At 41.4% G+C, this 18,162-nt stretch overlaps 1 protein-coding gene across 1 annotated transcript in view; it reads right to left on the bottom strand.

Moving 5' to 3' along the window:
• LOC144892155 (uncharacterized) overlaps nucleotides 1–17,439 on the bottom strand; it is a 107,617-nt gene extending 90,178 nt beyond the window's left edge. Inside the window, exons 1-2 of the mRNA XM_078777390.1 lie at nucleotides 16,982–17,439; nucleotides 12,303–12,474 (exon numbers count right to left, since the gene is read on the bottom strand). Of these exons, the coding sequence (XP_078633516.1) occupies nucleotides 12,303–12,474; nucleotides 16,982–17,368 (559 nt within the window). The 5' untranslated portion in view covers nucleotides 17,369–17,439. The remainder of the gene's footprint in view (nucleotides 1–12,302; nucleotides 12,475–16,981) is intronic.
• Between the last annotated feature and the right edge of the window lie 723 nt (nucleotides 17,440–18,162).

The raw sequence follows: 18,162 nt of genomic DNA, 5'->3' as shown, positions 1-18,162 counted from the left end.
GTTAATCATACTTATTCTGGATGGCAGACCCCCAACCAGATTTCGGAAGTATGCAACGTTACCTCAGCCCGACTAATTGGACAACTTCTTCGTTCAATTGTTAAAGTGTTCATCTCTTTTAATTTATCATGGCCTCTATTGCATGATGTTCAGAACACAAAAACAATGCACCCTGACTTCCCTGATTTTTGTTTTTCTGGTGCTCCTTCCACAAAGCCTCTACAAGCCTGTGCAAAGGCTACTTTGTACGTGCAATGTCTTAATGTTGTCATCTCTGCTAACCCCAATAGCCCACTGACCACCCACTGGAAAGAGCTTCTACCTGCAGGGGCTCCATCCTCTCCTACCTGGTCGTCGATGTACACGTTACCTGTGTCTAAACGTGCCGGTGATATACAGTGGAGGCTTGCACACTATTCTTTGCCTTCCAACGCGTTTCTTAAACGACTGAACCTCGTGATATCTGATGACTGCCCTTTTTGCCATCACTCTGAGGACACTTTCCATGCATATGTCGGATGCCAAAGGCTGGCTCCACTTTTTCAACTCCTGAAATATGTCTTCCAGAATTTCGGTTTTTGTTTTTCTTCTTATCTTTTTGTGTACTGCATGCCTGTGTCTAACGAGAATGTCGGTTCTCAAATCGTTAATTTTTTACTTTCCGAGGCGAAACTCGCGATATATATTACGCGGAAGAGTCGGGTCTCTGGGACAAGCTCACCGGAATGCAGTATTTTGTTAGCCTTTAAAGGCCTTGTGTCTGCCCGCCTTAAAATTGAATTTAATTTTTACCGAGAGACTTCTCGGCTTGATCACTTTGTTCAAAAATGGTGCAAAGCTGAAATCCTGTGTAAGGTGGAGGGAGATGAACTTTTTTTGCTGCTCTAATTATAATTAATGTCATGTTTTTTAATTCCTTGATTTAATTATTTTGTTGACTGCTATTGAATTACTTGGTTTGTTGTGCTTTTTTTATACTTTTGTAATAAAAGACCTTAAAAGTCAAGTCTGTCTGTCTCTCTGTCTCTGTCTCTGTCTCTCTCTCTCTCTCGTGCGCTCCTGCTGGTCGTTGGTGAGTCATGCGTGGGTGTGGCAGCATGGTGGCTGTGCATGTTGAGCTGTGAGTTCTCTGTCATGTTGGTTGGTTTTCCTATCCCCCATTTCGCTCCCTTGTGTCCTTGTTTATACTTGTAAAGTTTCCCCTGTGTGTCCTTTCATTGTTGAGACAAGAGAGAGGGAGAGAGCACACACGGTAGGTGGTGTTCGGTTGCCTCTTTTCGAACCTCCGGGTTTGAGGCCTGGCCTCCATTTTGCCGTGTTTTTCCTAGTCCAGGCAGCGGTGTTTCGCTGCTCTAAACGGTTCTTGGACCTAGTCCATTAGTTTTTGGTTTTTACCTCCACTTGCCGGTGTTGCTTGTGGTTGGTATCTTTTTTTTTGATTTCTCACCCTTTATTTATTTAATTTACGTTCGCTATGGCAAACGATTGTTTGAGGAATAGCATGTACGAGTCGCTCACTCGCAAGCATGGGCTGGTGTGCGACCCTCCGAGTGAGGTAAAGATGGAGCAAGTGCTTCTAGCAATTGGAAAATGCGTCGGCTCACATAATATCCGTGCAGCCTCTCGAATGAACAAGAAAGTTGTTGTGTTTGTATCGGAGGTGCACATGGTGAACTCCGTTGTGGAGCAAGGCCTTCTCATAGAACCCGACATGTTTCTAGTGGTTTCCCCATTAGATACACCTGCGGTGAGGGTCAATGTGTCTAATGCCCCTCCCTTTGTTAAAGGTGAGGACTTGTGTGCTCAATTGAGCAAGTTTGGTACGATCGTATCAAAAGTGACAATGGTGCCGATACAATCGGCAAGGGGTGAATTTCGACACGTGATGACTTTTAAAAGGATCGTTTACATGATATTGCCCGAAAATGTGCAAAAGCTCAATGTAGTTTTGCATGCAAAGATTAATGGCCATACTTATAGAATGTATGCCTCCACGGACGTCATGACGTGCTATGGGTGTGGAGCTTACGGACACGTAAAGAGTTCCTGTCCCGGTTTGGTGAGACCATTAGAAAATCGAGACCAGGTGATTGCAGATTCTCCTCCCTCCCCACCTAATGGGGCGGATGATATGGTAGACTCCTCCCCACGACCTAATGGTGATCGGGAAACAGTTGACTCCTCCCCCTCACCTACTGAGATACGTGGAATGGTAGACCCCTCCCCACAACCAATGGGTGAACAGGAAACAGTAGACCACTCCTCCCTACCTGCTGGTGTGACAAACGTCGTTGATCCCTCTCCTACTGTACAGGACTGTACGGATGACAATATGGAAGGGTTCGTAACAGTGGTTCGTAAAAAAGGACATAAACATTCATGTCCCGTCGTGAAGGATGCAAGCACAGTGCAAAGTAAGGTACTTGTTGTGTCAAACGTGTCGCCGAGCTTGCAAGATGGAGCTTGTGTAGAGAATACCTGTGTGGGATTGCAAACTGAACCGGCACCGGGTTTAAATCTAAGCAATTCGTTTGCACCACTTGCCGAACTGTTTGAGGGTTCTGAGTGTGATATAGACATCGAGAATCCTCGCGCATCTCAGGAGGACACAAGTGGGGATATCGATAACCCTGATGTCTTACATGACATTAATGTAATGGTCACAGAGGTGGGCGCAGGGATGGCCAGGTGTAATGATAAAACAGATAAGTTGGACAGCCCCTCAGAGGAAACCTGTAAGCCTACACGTTTCGAACAAAATAAAAGGGATGATAAGAAGGAAGCTGCATATGACGATGAGCAGCTAAACATGAATGAAAACGATATCCATGTTTCTGATCCTGGGGAGATTTGTGCCTCAGCAATAAGTTTGCATCAGGAAGAGAATGACAAAGATGATGCGTTTGATTTTGATGAACCCTACTCTACCTCGTCAGGTAGTGGGTTTTGTGCCCAAGAGGATGGGGATGGGGACACTGTAGTTACAGAAGATGAAGTTAAAAAATTCCTCGATGAATCCTTCAGGAAAAGGAATGTCAGAATTCAGGATTATTTCCCAAACCTACATGCTTTTCTAAAAACTACTAGAAACATGATTCGTGAACCCCAGCAAGTTGGGATATCAGAACCTCAATTTCAGCGGTTGAGGAAGTGTGCCACTAAGGCAGGAAAAGAACTCCAAGAACGTCCAAGAGGAGGAAAATTAATAAAGAATAAATGAAGGTAACGTCTCTCAACATAAACGGAGGCCGCAGCTGTATGCGGCGTCTGGAGGTGTTACAACTATTTGAGAAAGAAAAGATTGATATTTTCATGTTACAAGAGACACACATTAACGAATCTTGTGAAGACGAGTGGCGCAGAATGTTTAAAGGGTGCCATGTTTTCTCCAGTGCGGTTGAAGAAGCTAAAGCGGGGGTGGCAATAATCTTGCATCCTCGCCTTCAACCAGCCGAGATTCACTATAGAGAGATTTGTAAGGGTTTCTTGATGGTGGTGGATTTTATTAGCAGCAATCAAAAGGTTAGCATTATTAATGTGTATTGCCCCAGTGACAGCGCTGAAAGGGCTCTATTTCTTCCAAAATTAGCGGATTGCTTAAGCACTGTTGATTTGACTTGTTTAATTTGTATGGGGGGAGACTATAATTGCACACTCAACCCTCGACTGGACAGGAACACTCCTGAGCCACATCCACCCAGTGCAAAGTCCTTGGCACAACTTGTGAAAAAATACAAACTTAGAGATGTATGGCGATTACAAAATCCAAACACCCGTCAATATACATGGGTGTGCTGTGCAAAAAACCAGTTAACCATGGGTCGACTGGACAGATTGTACGTGAACCAAGGAATGGTGAATCTGGTTAAGAGAACATGTATAACTCCATCTGGCTTTTCTGATCACCATATGATTGCAATGGATTGTATGTTACCTGGTCATTGCTGTAAGAGTGCACACTGGAATTTCAATGTGAAATTGTTACAAGATGAACATTTTAAAAATGCCTTCAGACTGATATGGGAAGGATTAGAAAAGAAAAAGTGTTCCTATGTCAATATGCGACAGTGGTGGGACTGTACCAAGTCACAAATTCGGATTTTCTGCCAACAATATTGCCCGTATGCCACTAGTAATGCGTCTGGGTTGATAAGTGCTCTAAAAGCAGATGTACTTAAATATGAACAAGAAGCTGGAACATCTTGGGGAAGTGACCAATATCAACAGCTGATAGAAAAAAAGACCCTGCTGGCCGAACTGGTCAAAGAGCGTGCGGCGGGAGCAATGATTGACCTGCGGATGAGCATAATACACCTCGAGACTCCAAACAAAGATTTCTTCAAAATGCAGAAGGCTGCCAACACTTCTCGGCAGATTCAGAGTCTACGCTCTCCCGACGGTGTTCTGACTCGCCAAAGTGACATTAAACATTCACTGCAAGTGTTTTACTCAAACTTGTTTACTCCAAGAATGGTGGATAAAACGATGGCAAATGAGATAATTGAACTTCTCCCATCTCTTTCTGAAGAGCAGCAACTCCAACTGGAATGTGACATTTCTCTGGAGGAGCTCACAACAGCAGTGAAACAACTCGAAGACGGCAAGGCCCCCGGAATTGACGGACTTCCTGCTGAATTTTACAAAGTTTTTTGGAATGTTCTGGGTCCTGCTTTAATTGAGATTTTTCACGAGAGCCTAAATCAGGGGGAATTGCCCTTGAGCTGCAGAAGAGCTGTCTTATGTCTTCTTCCCAAGAAAGGGGATTTGCAGCAGATTACAAACTGGTGGCCTGTGTCATTGTTAAATACCGATTACAAGATTGTGTCAAAAATGCTTGCAATGCGTCTTAAAAAGGTCATCTCGTTCTTAGTTGGGAATGACCAAACGTATTGCATACCTGAACGATCCATGTATGACAGTATTTTCTTGGTTCGAGACTTGATTACTATCGGTCAAACTGCGTCGCATGCTTTTGGGTTATTACTCCTTGACCAGGAGAAAGCTTTTGACAGTGTGGATCACTCTTTTCTGTTTGCAGTTCTTACGAAAGCAGGATTTGGAGAAAAATTCATTTCTTGCATAAAACTTTTATACAACAATGTATCATGCCTGCTAAAAGTAAATAATAGTCTGTGTCGTCCTTTCCCCTTTCAGCGTGGCATCCGTCAGGGCTGTCCACTGTCAGGCATGTTGTACATACTGTCCATCGAACCCTTACTGGCTCTCCTTCGTACCACTTTATCTGGTTTGTCCTTGTCAAACAATTCCAAAATTGTTACATCAGCATATGCAGATGACCTGTGTGTTGTGGTTAAAAACCAGGAAGATGTTTTTGAGCTATCCTGGTGTTTTGCCAAATTTGAACTTGCTTCATCAGCAAGAGTAAATTGGAACAAAAGTGTAGCTCTTTCTCTGTACCCAGATACCCTATCGGGGTCACAGACTTCACATATGGTTCCCCCAACTCTTCCAGGAGGAATGTTATGGAAAACGGATGGGTTTAAATACTTAGGCATCCATTTGGGAACTGCAAGCTATATGAAGAAAAACTGGGATGGTTTCTTAGATAACATTAAGCAGAAACTATCAAAGTGGAAAGGGATGCTCCATATCTTGTCACTTAAGGCACGGGTAATGATAATAAACAACCTGGTGCTTCCAATCGTATGGCATAAGATCATAGCACTCCAGCCTCCTCAAGCTCTGATCACCAACATTCAGAGGGGTCTAGTTGACCTCTTCTGGGGAGGCCACCACTGGCTTAAGCCAGATGTGTTGTGTAGACCACGTAATTCAGGTGGTCAAAACCTGGTGCACATCCCTAGTCGAATAATGGCTTTTCGGCTAATGACAATAAAACGTCTGCTGTACGGCGAGGTTGTGCCCTGGCGTCCTCTCACGAATACGTTGCTCAGGCAAGTAGGTGGAATGGACTATGACCGGGAACTTTTCCTTATGGACTTGAAACAGGTCGACAGAGCTCGGCTCCCTGCATTTCATCGGTCTCTCCTGAACGCCTGGCAAGCTCTAGGAGTGCAGCGGTTGGAGATCTCTTATGATCCCAGAAGGTTTGTGCATGAGCCATTGTTCCAAAACTCACTATTCGCTGAAGTATCTACCAGCCGAGCTTTTATGGAACATTTTACGAACAATGGGATTAATAAAGTGCGAGATCTTATGGAGCTATCCTTAAAGCGATGGTTGTCTGCCAGCACTGTTTCTGGAAAAATTGGCTTGCGTTCAATTAGAATAGCGAGCAGGGTCATAAAGATTGTATCCCAGACTTTTTTAGATTTAAACATTGGGTGGAATGGGGTAAATGAAGAAGTAGACTTTCGTTTAACCTTCCCTGAACTCTCAGTCACTGCCCAGGAACAACATGGTGTGTTTTCCTCTCACAGCGAAGAATCCAGTGTGTTCCACATCATGGGAAAAAGGGCAATGTATAGAATTTGTCTAGAGGTGTGCTTACCGGGCTGTGCAGCACCCTTAAGGAACAAGTGGAAAGAGTCTTTACCTGCAGGAGCATTTCTCACTCCAAATTGGGATGAAATGTATAGGAGTCCTACTGTTGGACGTACAGGAGACCTAAATTGGAGACTGGTCCATCACGCCCTGGCCACACAGGTGTTAGTTCAGAAGTTTAACCCTGCTGTGTCTAATTTATGTCCTTTTTGTGGTAATGTTGAACATTTGTATCATGCGTTTATTGAGTGCAAGAGATTGTCATCTCTGTTTCTGTATCTGAGCCGAATCTTTTGTAAATTCAAAATTGTTTTTTCTGTTACAATATTTGTTTATGGACTTGCATGTAATACTAGGAAAAACTCTGTGATTTTTCTTTTGAATATTTTGCTTGGAATTGCTAAGCTTGCAATTTATAAAACCAGAAAAGCCAGATTAGGTAGTGGAAAAAATGAAAATGCACTTTTTTTTGTTTCATCGGGATGGTGTCAGCACGTATAAAGCTCGAACATGCTTATCATGTAAACATGGGGAACCTTCTTGTGATTGAAGAGTTATGGGGCATGGGGGGTGTTTTGTGCAAATGCATTGGAAATGAGGTTGTGATTTGTATGTGAAGTGGAGTTGGAGTACTTTGGTTTTATACTTTTATAATAAAAGGACACAAACGTAAGTCAGTCACAGTCTCTCACACACTCAGTCTCTCTCTGTCTCTCTCTGTCTCTCTCTCAGTGTGTGTCTCTCTCAGTGTGTGTCTCTCTCTCAGTGTGTGTCTCTCTCTCAGTGTGTGTCTCTCTCTCAGTGTGTGTCTCTCTCTCAGTGTGTGTCTCTCTCTCAGTGTGTGTCTCTCTCTCAGTGTGTGTCTCTCTCTCAGTGTGTGTCTCTCTCTCAGTGTGTGTCTCTCTCAGTGTCTGTCTGTCTGTCTGTCTCTCTCTCTCTCTTTCTCTCTCTTTCTCTCTCTCTCTCTCTCTTTCTCTCTCTCTTTGGAAGTTCAATGTCATGTTGCTGGAAAATGCTGCTTTTTGTGAAGCTTTCAAAGTGTTTTGGATTGGCCTCAAAGAAAGAAAGAATAATTTTGATACCCCGATATTGTGGTGGGACTACGCAAAGGCACAGATCGCTGTCCTTTGCCAACAGTTTAATTACTTCTCTTCTTTCAGTGTAAAAAGGGAGAGGTTCACACTAGAAAAGGAAATAATGAAGTTGCAAACTGATGTGGCAAATAGCCCCAATAGAACAAATAATCATTTGCTTATGGAAAAGAAGACTCTACTAAACAGCCTAGTCGAATACCAAGCAAAAGGTGCAATGGTCTGTCTACGGATGGATCAGCTATATAATTTAGATGCACCGACCAAATTTTTCTTCCATTTTGATAAAAAGACTACCAATCAAAGCAAAGGCAAATTGAAACCTTAAAGCTCTCAACTGGTAACACTGTGACGTCACAAGATAATATAAAGAGGGAGGTCTATAACTTCTTTTCAGACCTGTTTATGGCAAATGATGTTGACGATGGCTCAATAAGTTACTTCACATCTGACTTACCCATGCTAAGTGCTGCTCAAAGGGATCAGCTTGGCTCCTTACTTTCCTTGGAAGAGCTTACACTTTCCCTTGCTTCTTTACCTACAGGTAAATCTCCTGGATTGGACGGCCTCCCAATAGAGTTTTATAAATCCTTTTGGCCCTTATTAGGCCCAGAACTATTGGAGGTCTTTAATAGTTCATTACGTTGTGGTGACTTGCCGATGAGCTGCCGTAGAGCAGTCATTAGTCTATTACCCAAGAAAGGAGACCCTCAGCTCATTGATAATTGGCGTCCAATCTCTCTTCTAACTTCAGATTATAAAATATTTTCTAAAGTTCTAGCTCGACGCATCGCCCCACTCCTAGAGTCGTTGATTCAAAGTGATCAGTCTTTCTGTATCCCTAACCGACAGATACACGATAACATTTTTTTATTAAGAGATCTTTGGGATGTGTGTAAAATAAAAAATGACAATCTTGGTTTGATTGTGCTTGACCAAGAGAAGGCTTTTGACCGTGTAAGTCATGTATATCTTTTCAATGTGCTAGAGTGTTTTGGACTTGGTCCTGTTTTTCTTTCCATGGTAAAACTGCTCTATAATGGCATTTCCTCAATACTCAGAGTAAACTCTGAGCTAACTTCACCTGTAAAGGTTGGAAGGGGTATCCGTCAGGGATGTCCTTTATCTGGTATTCTGTACTCTTTAACCATTGAGCCTCTTTTTTATCAAAGTCCGCAGCATCTTAACCGGATGCAGAAATTTGCTCACAAGGCCTGTGAAAGTCTCTGCATATGCTGACGATATTTGCGTCATCGTACATAATAGTGATGAGATCAAGAAACTGGTGGATTGCTTGGACTATTATGGTTCAGCTTCTTCAGCTTTAGTAAACTGGAACAAGTGCCAGGCGATGTGGATGGGCCCATGCCAGCGCCCTATGCCTGTCCTCCCGAAACAGCTCACCTGGTCCCTCAACGGAATGAAGTACCTTGGTGTTTACATCGGTGATGAAGCAACACAAGCGAAAAATTGGGAGGGTCTCCCTGACTCTCTCGAACAAAAGCTGCGGAAATGGAAAGGTTTGCTGGCTTTGCTTTCATACCGGGGACGAGTCCTGGTCATAAACAACCTAGCAGCATCTATACTGTGGCACAGAATCAAAGGCATTCCACCTCCTGAACGCTTTCTGCTGAATATACAGAAGACAATAATAAACTTCTTCTGGAGTGGAAAACATTGGCTTCGTCCAGAGATCTTGAATCTTCCCTTAGAGGAAGGCGGGCATGGTCTTGTGGACCTCGTATGCAGGGCTATGGCATTTGGCATCGCCTCAATCTGGCGGCTTCTCTATGGTCCATCAGACCTAGCCTGGAGGTCCACTGCTCTCCTCCTCCTCCGTCAAGCTGGCATGCTAGACTATTCATTTGGTCTATTCCTAATGAACATGAAATGTATTGATCTGTCCTTGCTTCCACCATTTTACAATATAATTTTGAATGCTTGGCGTGTTTTCATGGTAGACCGTGATTATGTTTCCTACACCCAAGAGATGTTCTTCAGAGAGCCTCTTTTCTACAACTCTCTCTTCAAAAGAATAAGAACGGAACGCTCTTTTATTGATTATTTTGTTCAGAATGGTGTCCATCACGTTGCTGATCTAATGATTGAGACTAGGAGATGGTTAAGTGCTGCAGCACTTGCAAATAAAGTTGGCATGCGGTCTAACCGCATAATATCTGCTGTGCTATGTGAAATACTTAGCGTATACCGCAAAGTTAAGGTGCACTGGGAACAATATCTCGCACTGGTGATGGCCCAATTGTTTGTGAGCCAGGCCTCTGTTTCCCAAATTTAGAAGTCACCCCCACTGTAATGAATTCTGGTACAATAATAAAATATTTACCAAAAATACGTTTTGGATCTGTAGGTCTGGAAAATCGTGCAATATACCAGGCCTGCGTCAAAGCAATCCAGCCCTCCTTAGGAACTTGGCAGTCAAGGAAGTGGCACAATTGCTTGCCTACAGAATACCCCTTCCAACCTAACTGGAAAGCCTATGATCACATACTTATTCCAAAGAAAACTGCCGACCTGTCGTGGAGGTTGGCACATTGGGTATTACCCACCAAAAAGCTCTTGCATGTTTTTTCTTCTGAAATATCTGACCATTGTCCCTTCTGTGGTGCTCTTGAGACCGTGTCACATGCTTATGTTGAATGTGCACACTTGATTCCTTTATTTGGTTTGCTGCATGAAATGTGCATGAAGCTTTCTTTAAACTTTACTTTGAATTCTTTCATTTTTTGCTTTGCCTCAAACACACCAAATAGAAGTGGCCCTAGCGAACTTTCTTGTTGCCATGGCAAAGAAAGCAATATATCGCACGAGGAAAATGCAAATTGAAAATCCTACAAGATGTGCAGATAACCTCCCGGCCTGTTTTAAAGGACTCGTTTTTGCCTGGATTAAAACAGAATTTTGTTTCTATACATATATGGATAAAGTATTGATCTTCAAAAGTATATGGGCATTGAATAATGCGCTTTGCTCTGTGCAAAATGGTGTGCTGATCACAGATTGATCACTCCTTGAGCATGATATGATTTCTTTGTGAGGAGCAAAACACTTTATTTTATTTTTTTCCTGTTCCCTTTCTTGATGTACTAATGGTCTTCATGTAAATGTTCCCTTTAAAATGGTTTTGCTTGTTTTTTTACCTCTGATTTGTGAATTGGTTGTATTTATACGTTTTACAAAATATACTTTTTGATATTTTTGTAATAAAAGGATGTAAAAGTCAGTCTCAGTCTCAGTCTGTCTCTGTCTCTGTCTCTGTCTCTGTCTCTGTCTCTGTCTCTGTCTCTGTCTCTGTCTCTGTCTCTCAAAAAGAACATTATGGCATTATCCTGCCCCACCCCCCACTCTCCCCAGGTTTCTGCCAAGAACACTCAGTCCACCAGAAACCCCGTTCTGGTGAAACTACCCAAATCCAGGATCAGTACTTGCTCCACTCCTTCCGCCTGTGGAACAAACAGTGGAACCAACAGTGGAACCAACAGTGGAACCAACAGTGGAACCAACAGTGGAACCAACAGTGGAACCAACTTCCACATTCTCTTCAATCTCTTTCTTCCCTCCAACTCTTCAAGACAGCTGATTACCACCATCTCAGATCATAACCTTAAGGGCCTATCTCATTGGCCTGGAGACTAGGTAGCGACCTGGTGGTGACTCGAGTCTCCGCTGCTTGCGGAGACGTCTCCGCGACGTCTCCTGGAGACTAGCCGGGTCTCTGGGAAGTCGCGGGAAATTCAAACATGTTCGATTTTTCGGCGACGTCGCAGAGACTAATTTTGTCCGCGACTGGGGAGACGTCTCCGCGACGTCTCCGCCACCTGCTGGAGACCAAGGAGACGTTGCGGCGACGTCTCCGCGACGCTGCTTGATGCTGCTTGACCCACTTTAGAGACCACGTGACTGAGCGCGTGCTGGCATCATCGAGATGCCTTCACTCCTGGTCCAAGTCAGGTACAGGATCCGGTCAAGGTCTTCATCATTTGGTACTTGTTCCTGCTACTGCTGCTGCTCCTTGTACTGCCTTGGAAGAGGCCCCACCATCTTGTCTTGCCAGGGGACAGCTCCAACTCCAGAGTAGTACTGTCCTTCCACCATGCCACCCAAGGGCAGTGGGGGCCGGAAGGGCAAGAAGAAGGAGGATGAAGCAGTTGTAGCAGCTTCAGCGCAGTTTGTGGATGCTGAGGCAGCAGTTGATGCTAGAGAAGATGAGGAACATGGTTCCAGCGGCAATCCGACTAGAAAACAATATGATTGGAAAGAGGGGCATCAAGAGGCAATGGCTGATTTCTGGGAGGATCATCTGGAATTTTACGATAAATCGTATGCAAGATACAAAGACAACCAATACAAGAAAGCAGCGGTTGAAACCTTCCTTGTTGATATGCAGAACATCTTCGAGGAGATCAAGAAGCCCCTACCTACATGTGAGTGTATATTTAAATTGCATTGAATTTATATTTAATTGCATTAAAATAAATACATGCAAAAATATGTTTAAAATGTAGCGAAAGGAGTAGTGATGAATATCATCGCCCTGGCGTAGACGTGGCCCTGGCGTCGCCTTTGTGAGAGCGCAAGCCATTTTTTGGTCTCCCGAGCCGCCCGAGTTGCCCGAGTTGCCGCGACTCATCAGTCGCGGCAGTCGCGGCGACGTCTCCGCCAATGAGATAGGCCCTTTAGTCATGAATGAATGATGTTATCAAATATGATGGCAATCGCACAACTCACCATTCGGCTGGTCCCTTTGCTCCTCTTCCAGACCCAAAGAGTACACATCATCTATTTTTAACTGCAGAATTGCAGAAGATCCTTCCAGCTCCTCAATCTTCATTCCACTCCCGAGCACAGTCAGCTGTTCCGCTTCTGGCGGCACACGACAGGAATCCGTCCAACAGCACACCTGAGGTCACATGATGGGTGAACCTTTAAAGAGGCAATAAACATACAAACTTCCTGATGTTTGCTCCACACTGAGTACCTTGATTCAACAGCACCTAAATGCAGTTTAAATTTTATACGTTTTTAAATTTTATAATGTTGGAACTTGAGCAAGGACCTCCAAAGAGTAAGTTGATAACGTTCAATGACAACTTTAAAGATGAGTGGGAAGAATAACTTTCATATTTTAAACTCCAACAGAGTGTGTGGTTAAATTGTAATGGACATGTAAATGTGGTGAAGAGAAGCAACAAAGAACGCCATTTTAACACACACCACGAGAGGATTGCAAGTGACTACCCTCCAAAAACGACCCCCAAGGAAGGTAAAAGTTAGAGCAGCTACGATTGCTTAATTTAAGATCATGCATGCATTTGCAAAGAAGAAGAATCCCGTTGAAGAAGGTGAGGTAATAAAGGAAGCTATATGCTGGCAGCTTCAAAAACTTTTAATTCAAGAATTCAAAAATTAACGAGGAATTATGTCTGACAAACGATGTTCAGCTTTCTGGAAACTGAGTTATGAGAACAAAATAAATGTTGAAAAATGTCACCTGGATGCGTCAGCAGGATTTGATGTGTTGTGAATTTTAACTCGAAAGAGTAATTCTAAAGAGTAATGCCAAAGAGTAATTCCAAAGAGTAATTCCAAAGAGTAATTCCAAAGAGTAATTCCAAAGAGTAATTCCAAAGAGTAATTCTAAAGAGTAATTCTGAAGAGTAATTCTAAAGAGTAATTCCAAAGAGTAATTCCAAAGAGTAATTCCAAAGAGTAATTCCAAAGAGTAATTCTAAAGAGTAATTCCAAAAAGTAATTCTAAAGAGTAATTCTAAAGAGTAATTCTAAAGAGTAATTCTAAAGAGTAATTCCAAAAAGTAATTCTAAAGAGTAATTCTAAAGAGTAATTCCAAAGAGTAATTCCAAAGAGTAATTCCAAAGAGTAATTCTAAAGAGTAATTCTAAAGAGTAATTCTAAAGAGTAATTCTAAAGAGTAATTCCAAAGAGTAATTCCAAAGAGTAATTCCAAAGAGTAATTCCAAAGAGTAATTCCAAAGAGTAATTCCAAAGAGTAATTCCAAAGAGTAATTCCAAAGAGTAATTCCAAAGAGTAATTCTAAAGAGTAATTCCAAAGAGTAATTCCAAAGAGTAATTCCAAAGAGTAATTCCAAAGAGTAATTCCAAAGAGTAATTCCAAAGAATAATTCCAAAGAGTAATTCCAAAGAGTAATTCTAAAGAGTAATTCTAAAGAGTAATTCCAAAGAGTAATTCCAAAGAGTAATTCCAAAGAGTAATTCCAAAGAGTAATTCCAAAGAGTAATTCCAAAGAGTAATTCGAAAGAGTAATTCCAAAGAGTAATTCCAAAGAGTAATTCTAAAGAGTAATTCCAAAGTGTAATTCCAAAGTCATTCCAAAGAGTAATTCCAAAGAGTAATTCCAAAGAGTAATTCCAAAGAGTAATTCCAACGAGTAATTCTAAAGAGTAATTCTAAAGAGTAATTCTAAAGAGTAATTCCAAAGAGTAATTCCAAAGAGTAATTCTCAAGAGTAATTCTGAAGAATAATTCCAAAGAGTAATTCCGATGAGTAATTCTGAAGAGTAATTCCAAAGAGTAATTCTAAAGAGTAATTCTAAAGAGTAATTCTAAAGAGTAATTCCAAAGAGTAATTCCAAAGAGTAATTCTAAAGAGTAATTCTGAAGAGTAATTCCAAAGAGTAATTCCGATGAGTGAAGAGTAATTCCAAAGAGTAATTCTAAAGAGTAATTCTAAAGAGTAATTCTAAAGAGTAATTCTAAAGAGTAATTCTAAAGAGTAATTCCAAAAAGTAATTCTAAAGAGTAATTCTAAAGAGTAATTCCAAAGAGTAATTCCAAAGAGTAATTCCAAAGAGTAATTCCAAAGAGTAATTCTAAAGAGTAATTCTAAAGAGTAATTCTAAAGAGTAATTCCAAAGAGTAATTCCAAAGAGTAATTCCAAAGAGTAAGTCCAAAGAGTAATTCCAAAGAGTAATTCCAAAGAGTAATTCCAAAGAGTAATTCCAAAGAGTAATTCTAAAGAGTAATTCCAAAGAGTAATTCCAAAGAGTAATTCCAAAGAGTAATTCTAAAGAGTAATTCTAAAGAGTAATTCCAAAGAGTAATTCCAAAGAGTAATTCCAAAGAGTAATTCTAAAGAGTAATTCCAAAGAGTAATTCTAAAGAGTAATTCTAAAGAGTAATTCCAAAGAGTAATTCCAAAGAATAATTCCAAAGAGTAATTCTAAAGAGTAATTCTAAAGAGTAATTCCAAAGAGTAATTCCAAAGAATAATTCCAAAGAGTAATTCTAAAGAGTAATTCCAAAGAGTAATTCTAAAGAGTAATTCTAAAGAGTAATTCCAAAGAGTAATTCCAAAGAATAATTCCAAAGAGTAATTCCAAAGAGTAATTCTAAAGAGTAATTCCAAAGAGTAATTCCAAAGAGTAATTCCAAAGAGTAATTCTAAAGAGTAATTCTAAAGAGTAATTCCAAAGAGTAATTCCAAAGAATAATTCCAAAGAGTAATTCTAAAGAGTAATTCCAAAGAGTAATTCTAAAGAGTAATTCTAAAGAGTAATTCCAAAGAGTAATTCCAAAGAATAATTCCAAAGAGTAATTCCAAAGAGTAATTCTAAAGAGTAATTCCAAAGAGTAATTCCAAAGAGTAATTCTAAAGAGTAATTCCAAAGAGTAATTCCAAAGAGTAATTCCAAAGAATAATTCCAAAGAGTAATTCCAAAGAGTAATTCTAAAGAGTAATTCCAAAGAGTAATTCTAAAGAGTAATTCCAAAGAGTAATTCCAAAGAGTAATTCCAAAGAATAATTCCAAAGAGTAATTCCAAAGAGTAATTCTAAAGAGTAATTCCAAAGAGTAATTCCAAAGAGTAATTCCAAAGAGTAATTCCAAAGAGTAATTCCAAAGAGTAATTCCAAAGAGTAATTCCAAAGAGTAATTCCAAAGAGTAATTCCAAAGAGTAATTCCAAAGAGTAATTCCAAAGAGTAATTCCAAAGTGTAATTCCAAAGTCATTCCAAAGAGTAATTCCAAAGAGTAATTCCAAAGAGTAATTCCAAAGAGTAATTCCAAAGAGTAATTCCAACGAGTAATTCTAAAGAGTAATTCTAAAGAGTAATTCCAAAGAGTAATTCTCAAGAGTAATTCTCAAGAGTAATTCCAAAGAGTAATTCCGATGAGTAATTCTGAAGAGTAATTCCAAAGAGTAATTCTAAAGAGTAATTCTAAAGAGTAATTCTGAAGAGAAATTCTGAAGAGTAATTATAAAGAGTAATTCCAAAGAGTAATTCTGAAGAGTAATTCCAAAGAGTAATTCCGATGAGTAATTCTGAAGAGTAATTCCAAAGAGTAATTCTAAAGAGTAATTCTAAAGAGTAATGCTGAAGAGTAATTCTGAAGAGTAATTATAAAGAGTAATTCCAAAGAGTAATTCCCTCCCACACATTCCCGATGTCCGTGCTCTCAAATGTTGTTTTTATGTGCTTCCCCTTCTCTCCCCATCTTGTCTACCGCTCCACTTTTTATATACTTTGTTTGTTTGTCTGTTTGATTTGTTTGTGTGACAAATGTTAGCTCTTTCACGAGCCTCGATTATGTATACAAAAAAGAAGAAGAAAAAAAAAAAAGATGTACTCAGTCAAGTTTCAATGGTATGTAATTAATAGATGGACTCTGGTTTTAACAGTATGTAATTAATAGACGTACTCTGGTTTTAACAGTATGTAATTAATAGACGTACTCTGGTTTTAATTGGACACAATTAATCAACGTACTCAGGTTTCTACAGTATGTAATTAATAGGCTTATTCAAGTTTCAATGATCTTTTTTATTATAATGAAGCAAAAATGTTTTATTATAATTCAATGTGGTTATGTATGTATATTTGTGACCGAAACGTCCTCTTCAAATTTTTCTTTAACATATTCCATCATGTTTTTTATTTTTATTTTCTTATTTTTTTTATACACAAGATCGAGTCATTTGAGAACACAACATTTGAGAGCAGGGACATCAAAAGAAATGTGGGAGGGGGAGGGCTTGGGGGGAGGTGAGAGAGGTGTAAAGCATATGGAAACAGCAAGGACTTCCAGGTAAGAAGTTGGAATTTCAAAAAAGTGGATCTGGGGTGAATTAGCAGGGGTAGAAAAGATCAAGGTTTTGGATGGGGGAAGATAAGAGATGGTGGTGAACAGCTGTTTTAAAGACCTGGAGGGAGGAGTGGGATTGAAGAGAGTGAGGGAGTTTGTTCCAGAGGCGGTAGAAAAGAGGAGTGAAGGTGAGCAGAGAGTCTTGATTTTGGCAGTTTAACCATAAGAGGGTTGGTGGCAGATCTTGTGCGACCTGTAGGAATATTAGGGGGACAGAGCACAGAGAGAGCTGGGGGAGCAAGGCCGGAGAGGAGTCGGTAGAAGACAGAAAGACCACCGACCTGCCTGCAGTGAGTAAGTGAAAGGCCCTCGGAGTTAGCTTCATCGCAGGAGATTCGAATGATTCTGAAAGCTTTGGTTTCAAGAGCATGAAGCCGAGCTAGGTGTGAGGCAGGAGCACCAGCCCAGAGGGGGGAACAGTATTCCATTGGGCTGCGGGTGAAAGCCTTGTATGTGGTGAGGAGCTCAGGTGTGCCAAGGAAGGACTCCGCACGACGGCGGATGCCCAGTCGGCGACTGGCTTTGGAGGCCAGCTTGGAAATGTGGTTTTCCCAGGAAAGATCATGGCAGATAGTGAGACCCAAAAGCTTAAGCGACAGAACTTCTTGGAGAGGATTGTTGAGAAAGTAGATTGGAGGGTTGTCCAGTCGGTCGTTTCGGAGAGACATAGTGAGAGTGTGAGATTTGTCAGGATTGAAAGACGTGTTCCACTTGTTTGACCAGTCTGTGATTTTGTCCAGGTCTGCAGAGAGTGAGGAGGCTGTTTTACATGTTGTTTATATATTTAAAGCTAACCGAAGAAACACATTGGTGATTTACCCGTATTCATCAGCGGTAATTTTTTTTGTTACTTTGACATGATTAATCGAGATCGAGATCGTGATCGGGACAAAATACAAGATATGACGTAAAAACTCGGCCAGAATTCCAAAGCAGGTGGTGTATTGGGGGCACGTCTGCTCTGCGAGGTTGGAAGTTCAAGTATCCCATCCAGTTTTTGATAAATTTGTATTGACCTTCCCATCCAGCTCTAACTGATAATTTAAAATAAATATATATTTGCACTCAGTTCCTTTTTATTTATACGTGTTGAGTTCTGATTTACAGTCTATATTCAATCAGAGCACAAAATATATTTGGTCGACCACAAAATATATCCCACCACCATTCCTCCCCCCCCCCCCTCCCACCATTCCTCCCCCCCCCCCTCCCACCATTCCTCCCCCCCCCCCTCCCACCATTCCTCCCCCCCCCCCACCATTCCTCCCCCCCCCCTCCCACCATTCCTCCCCCCCCCCCACCATTCCTCCCCCCCCCACCATTCCTCCCCCCCCCCACCCAGAACACCACCCCCCATTCCCCACCATCCCCCTCCCCCAGTACACCATTCCCCATCCCCTCCCCCAGTACACCACCGCCCCTCCCCTCCCCTCCCCCAGTACACCACCGCCCCTCCCCTCCC

Source organism: Myxine glutinosa, chromosome 5 (assembly GCF_964187855.1).
Source record: "Myxine glutinosa chromosome 5, kmMyxGlut1.1, whole genome shotgun sequence".
Lineage (NCBI taxonomy): Eukaryota > Metazoa > Chordata > Myxini > Myxiniformes > Myxinidae > Myxine > Myxine glutinosa.
Note: the sequence above shows the minus strand (reverse complement) of the source record. Positions and strands in the feature narration are given on the sequence as shown.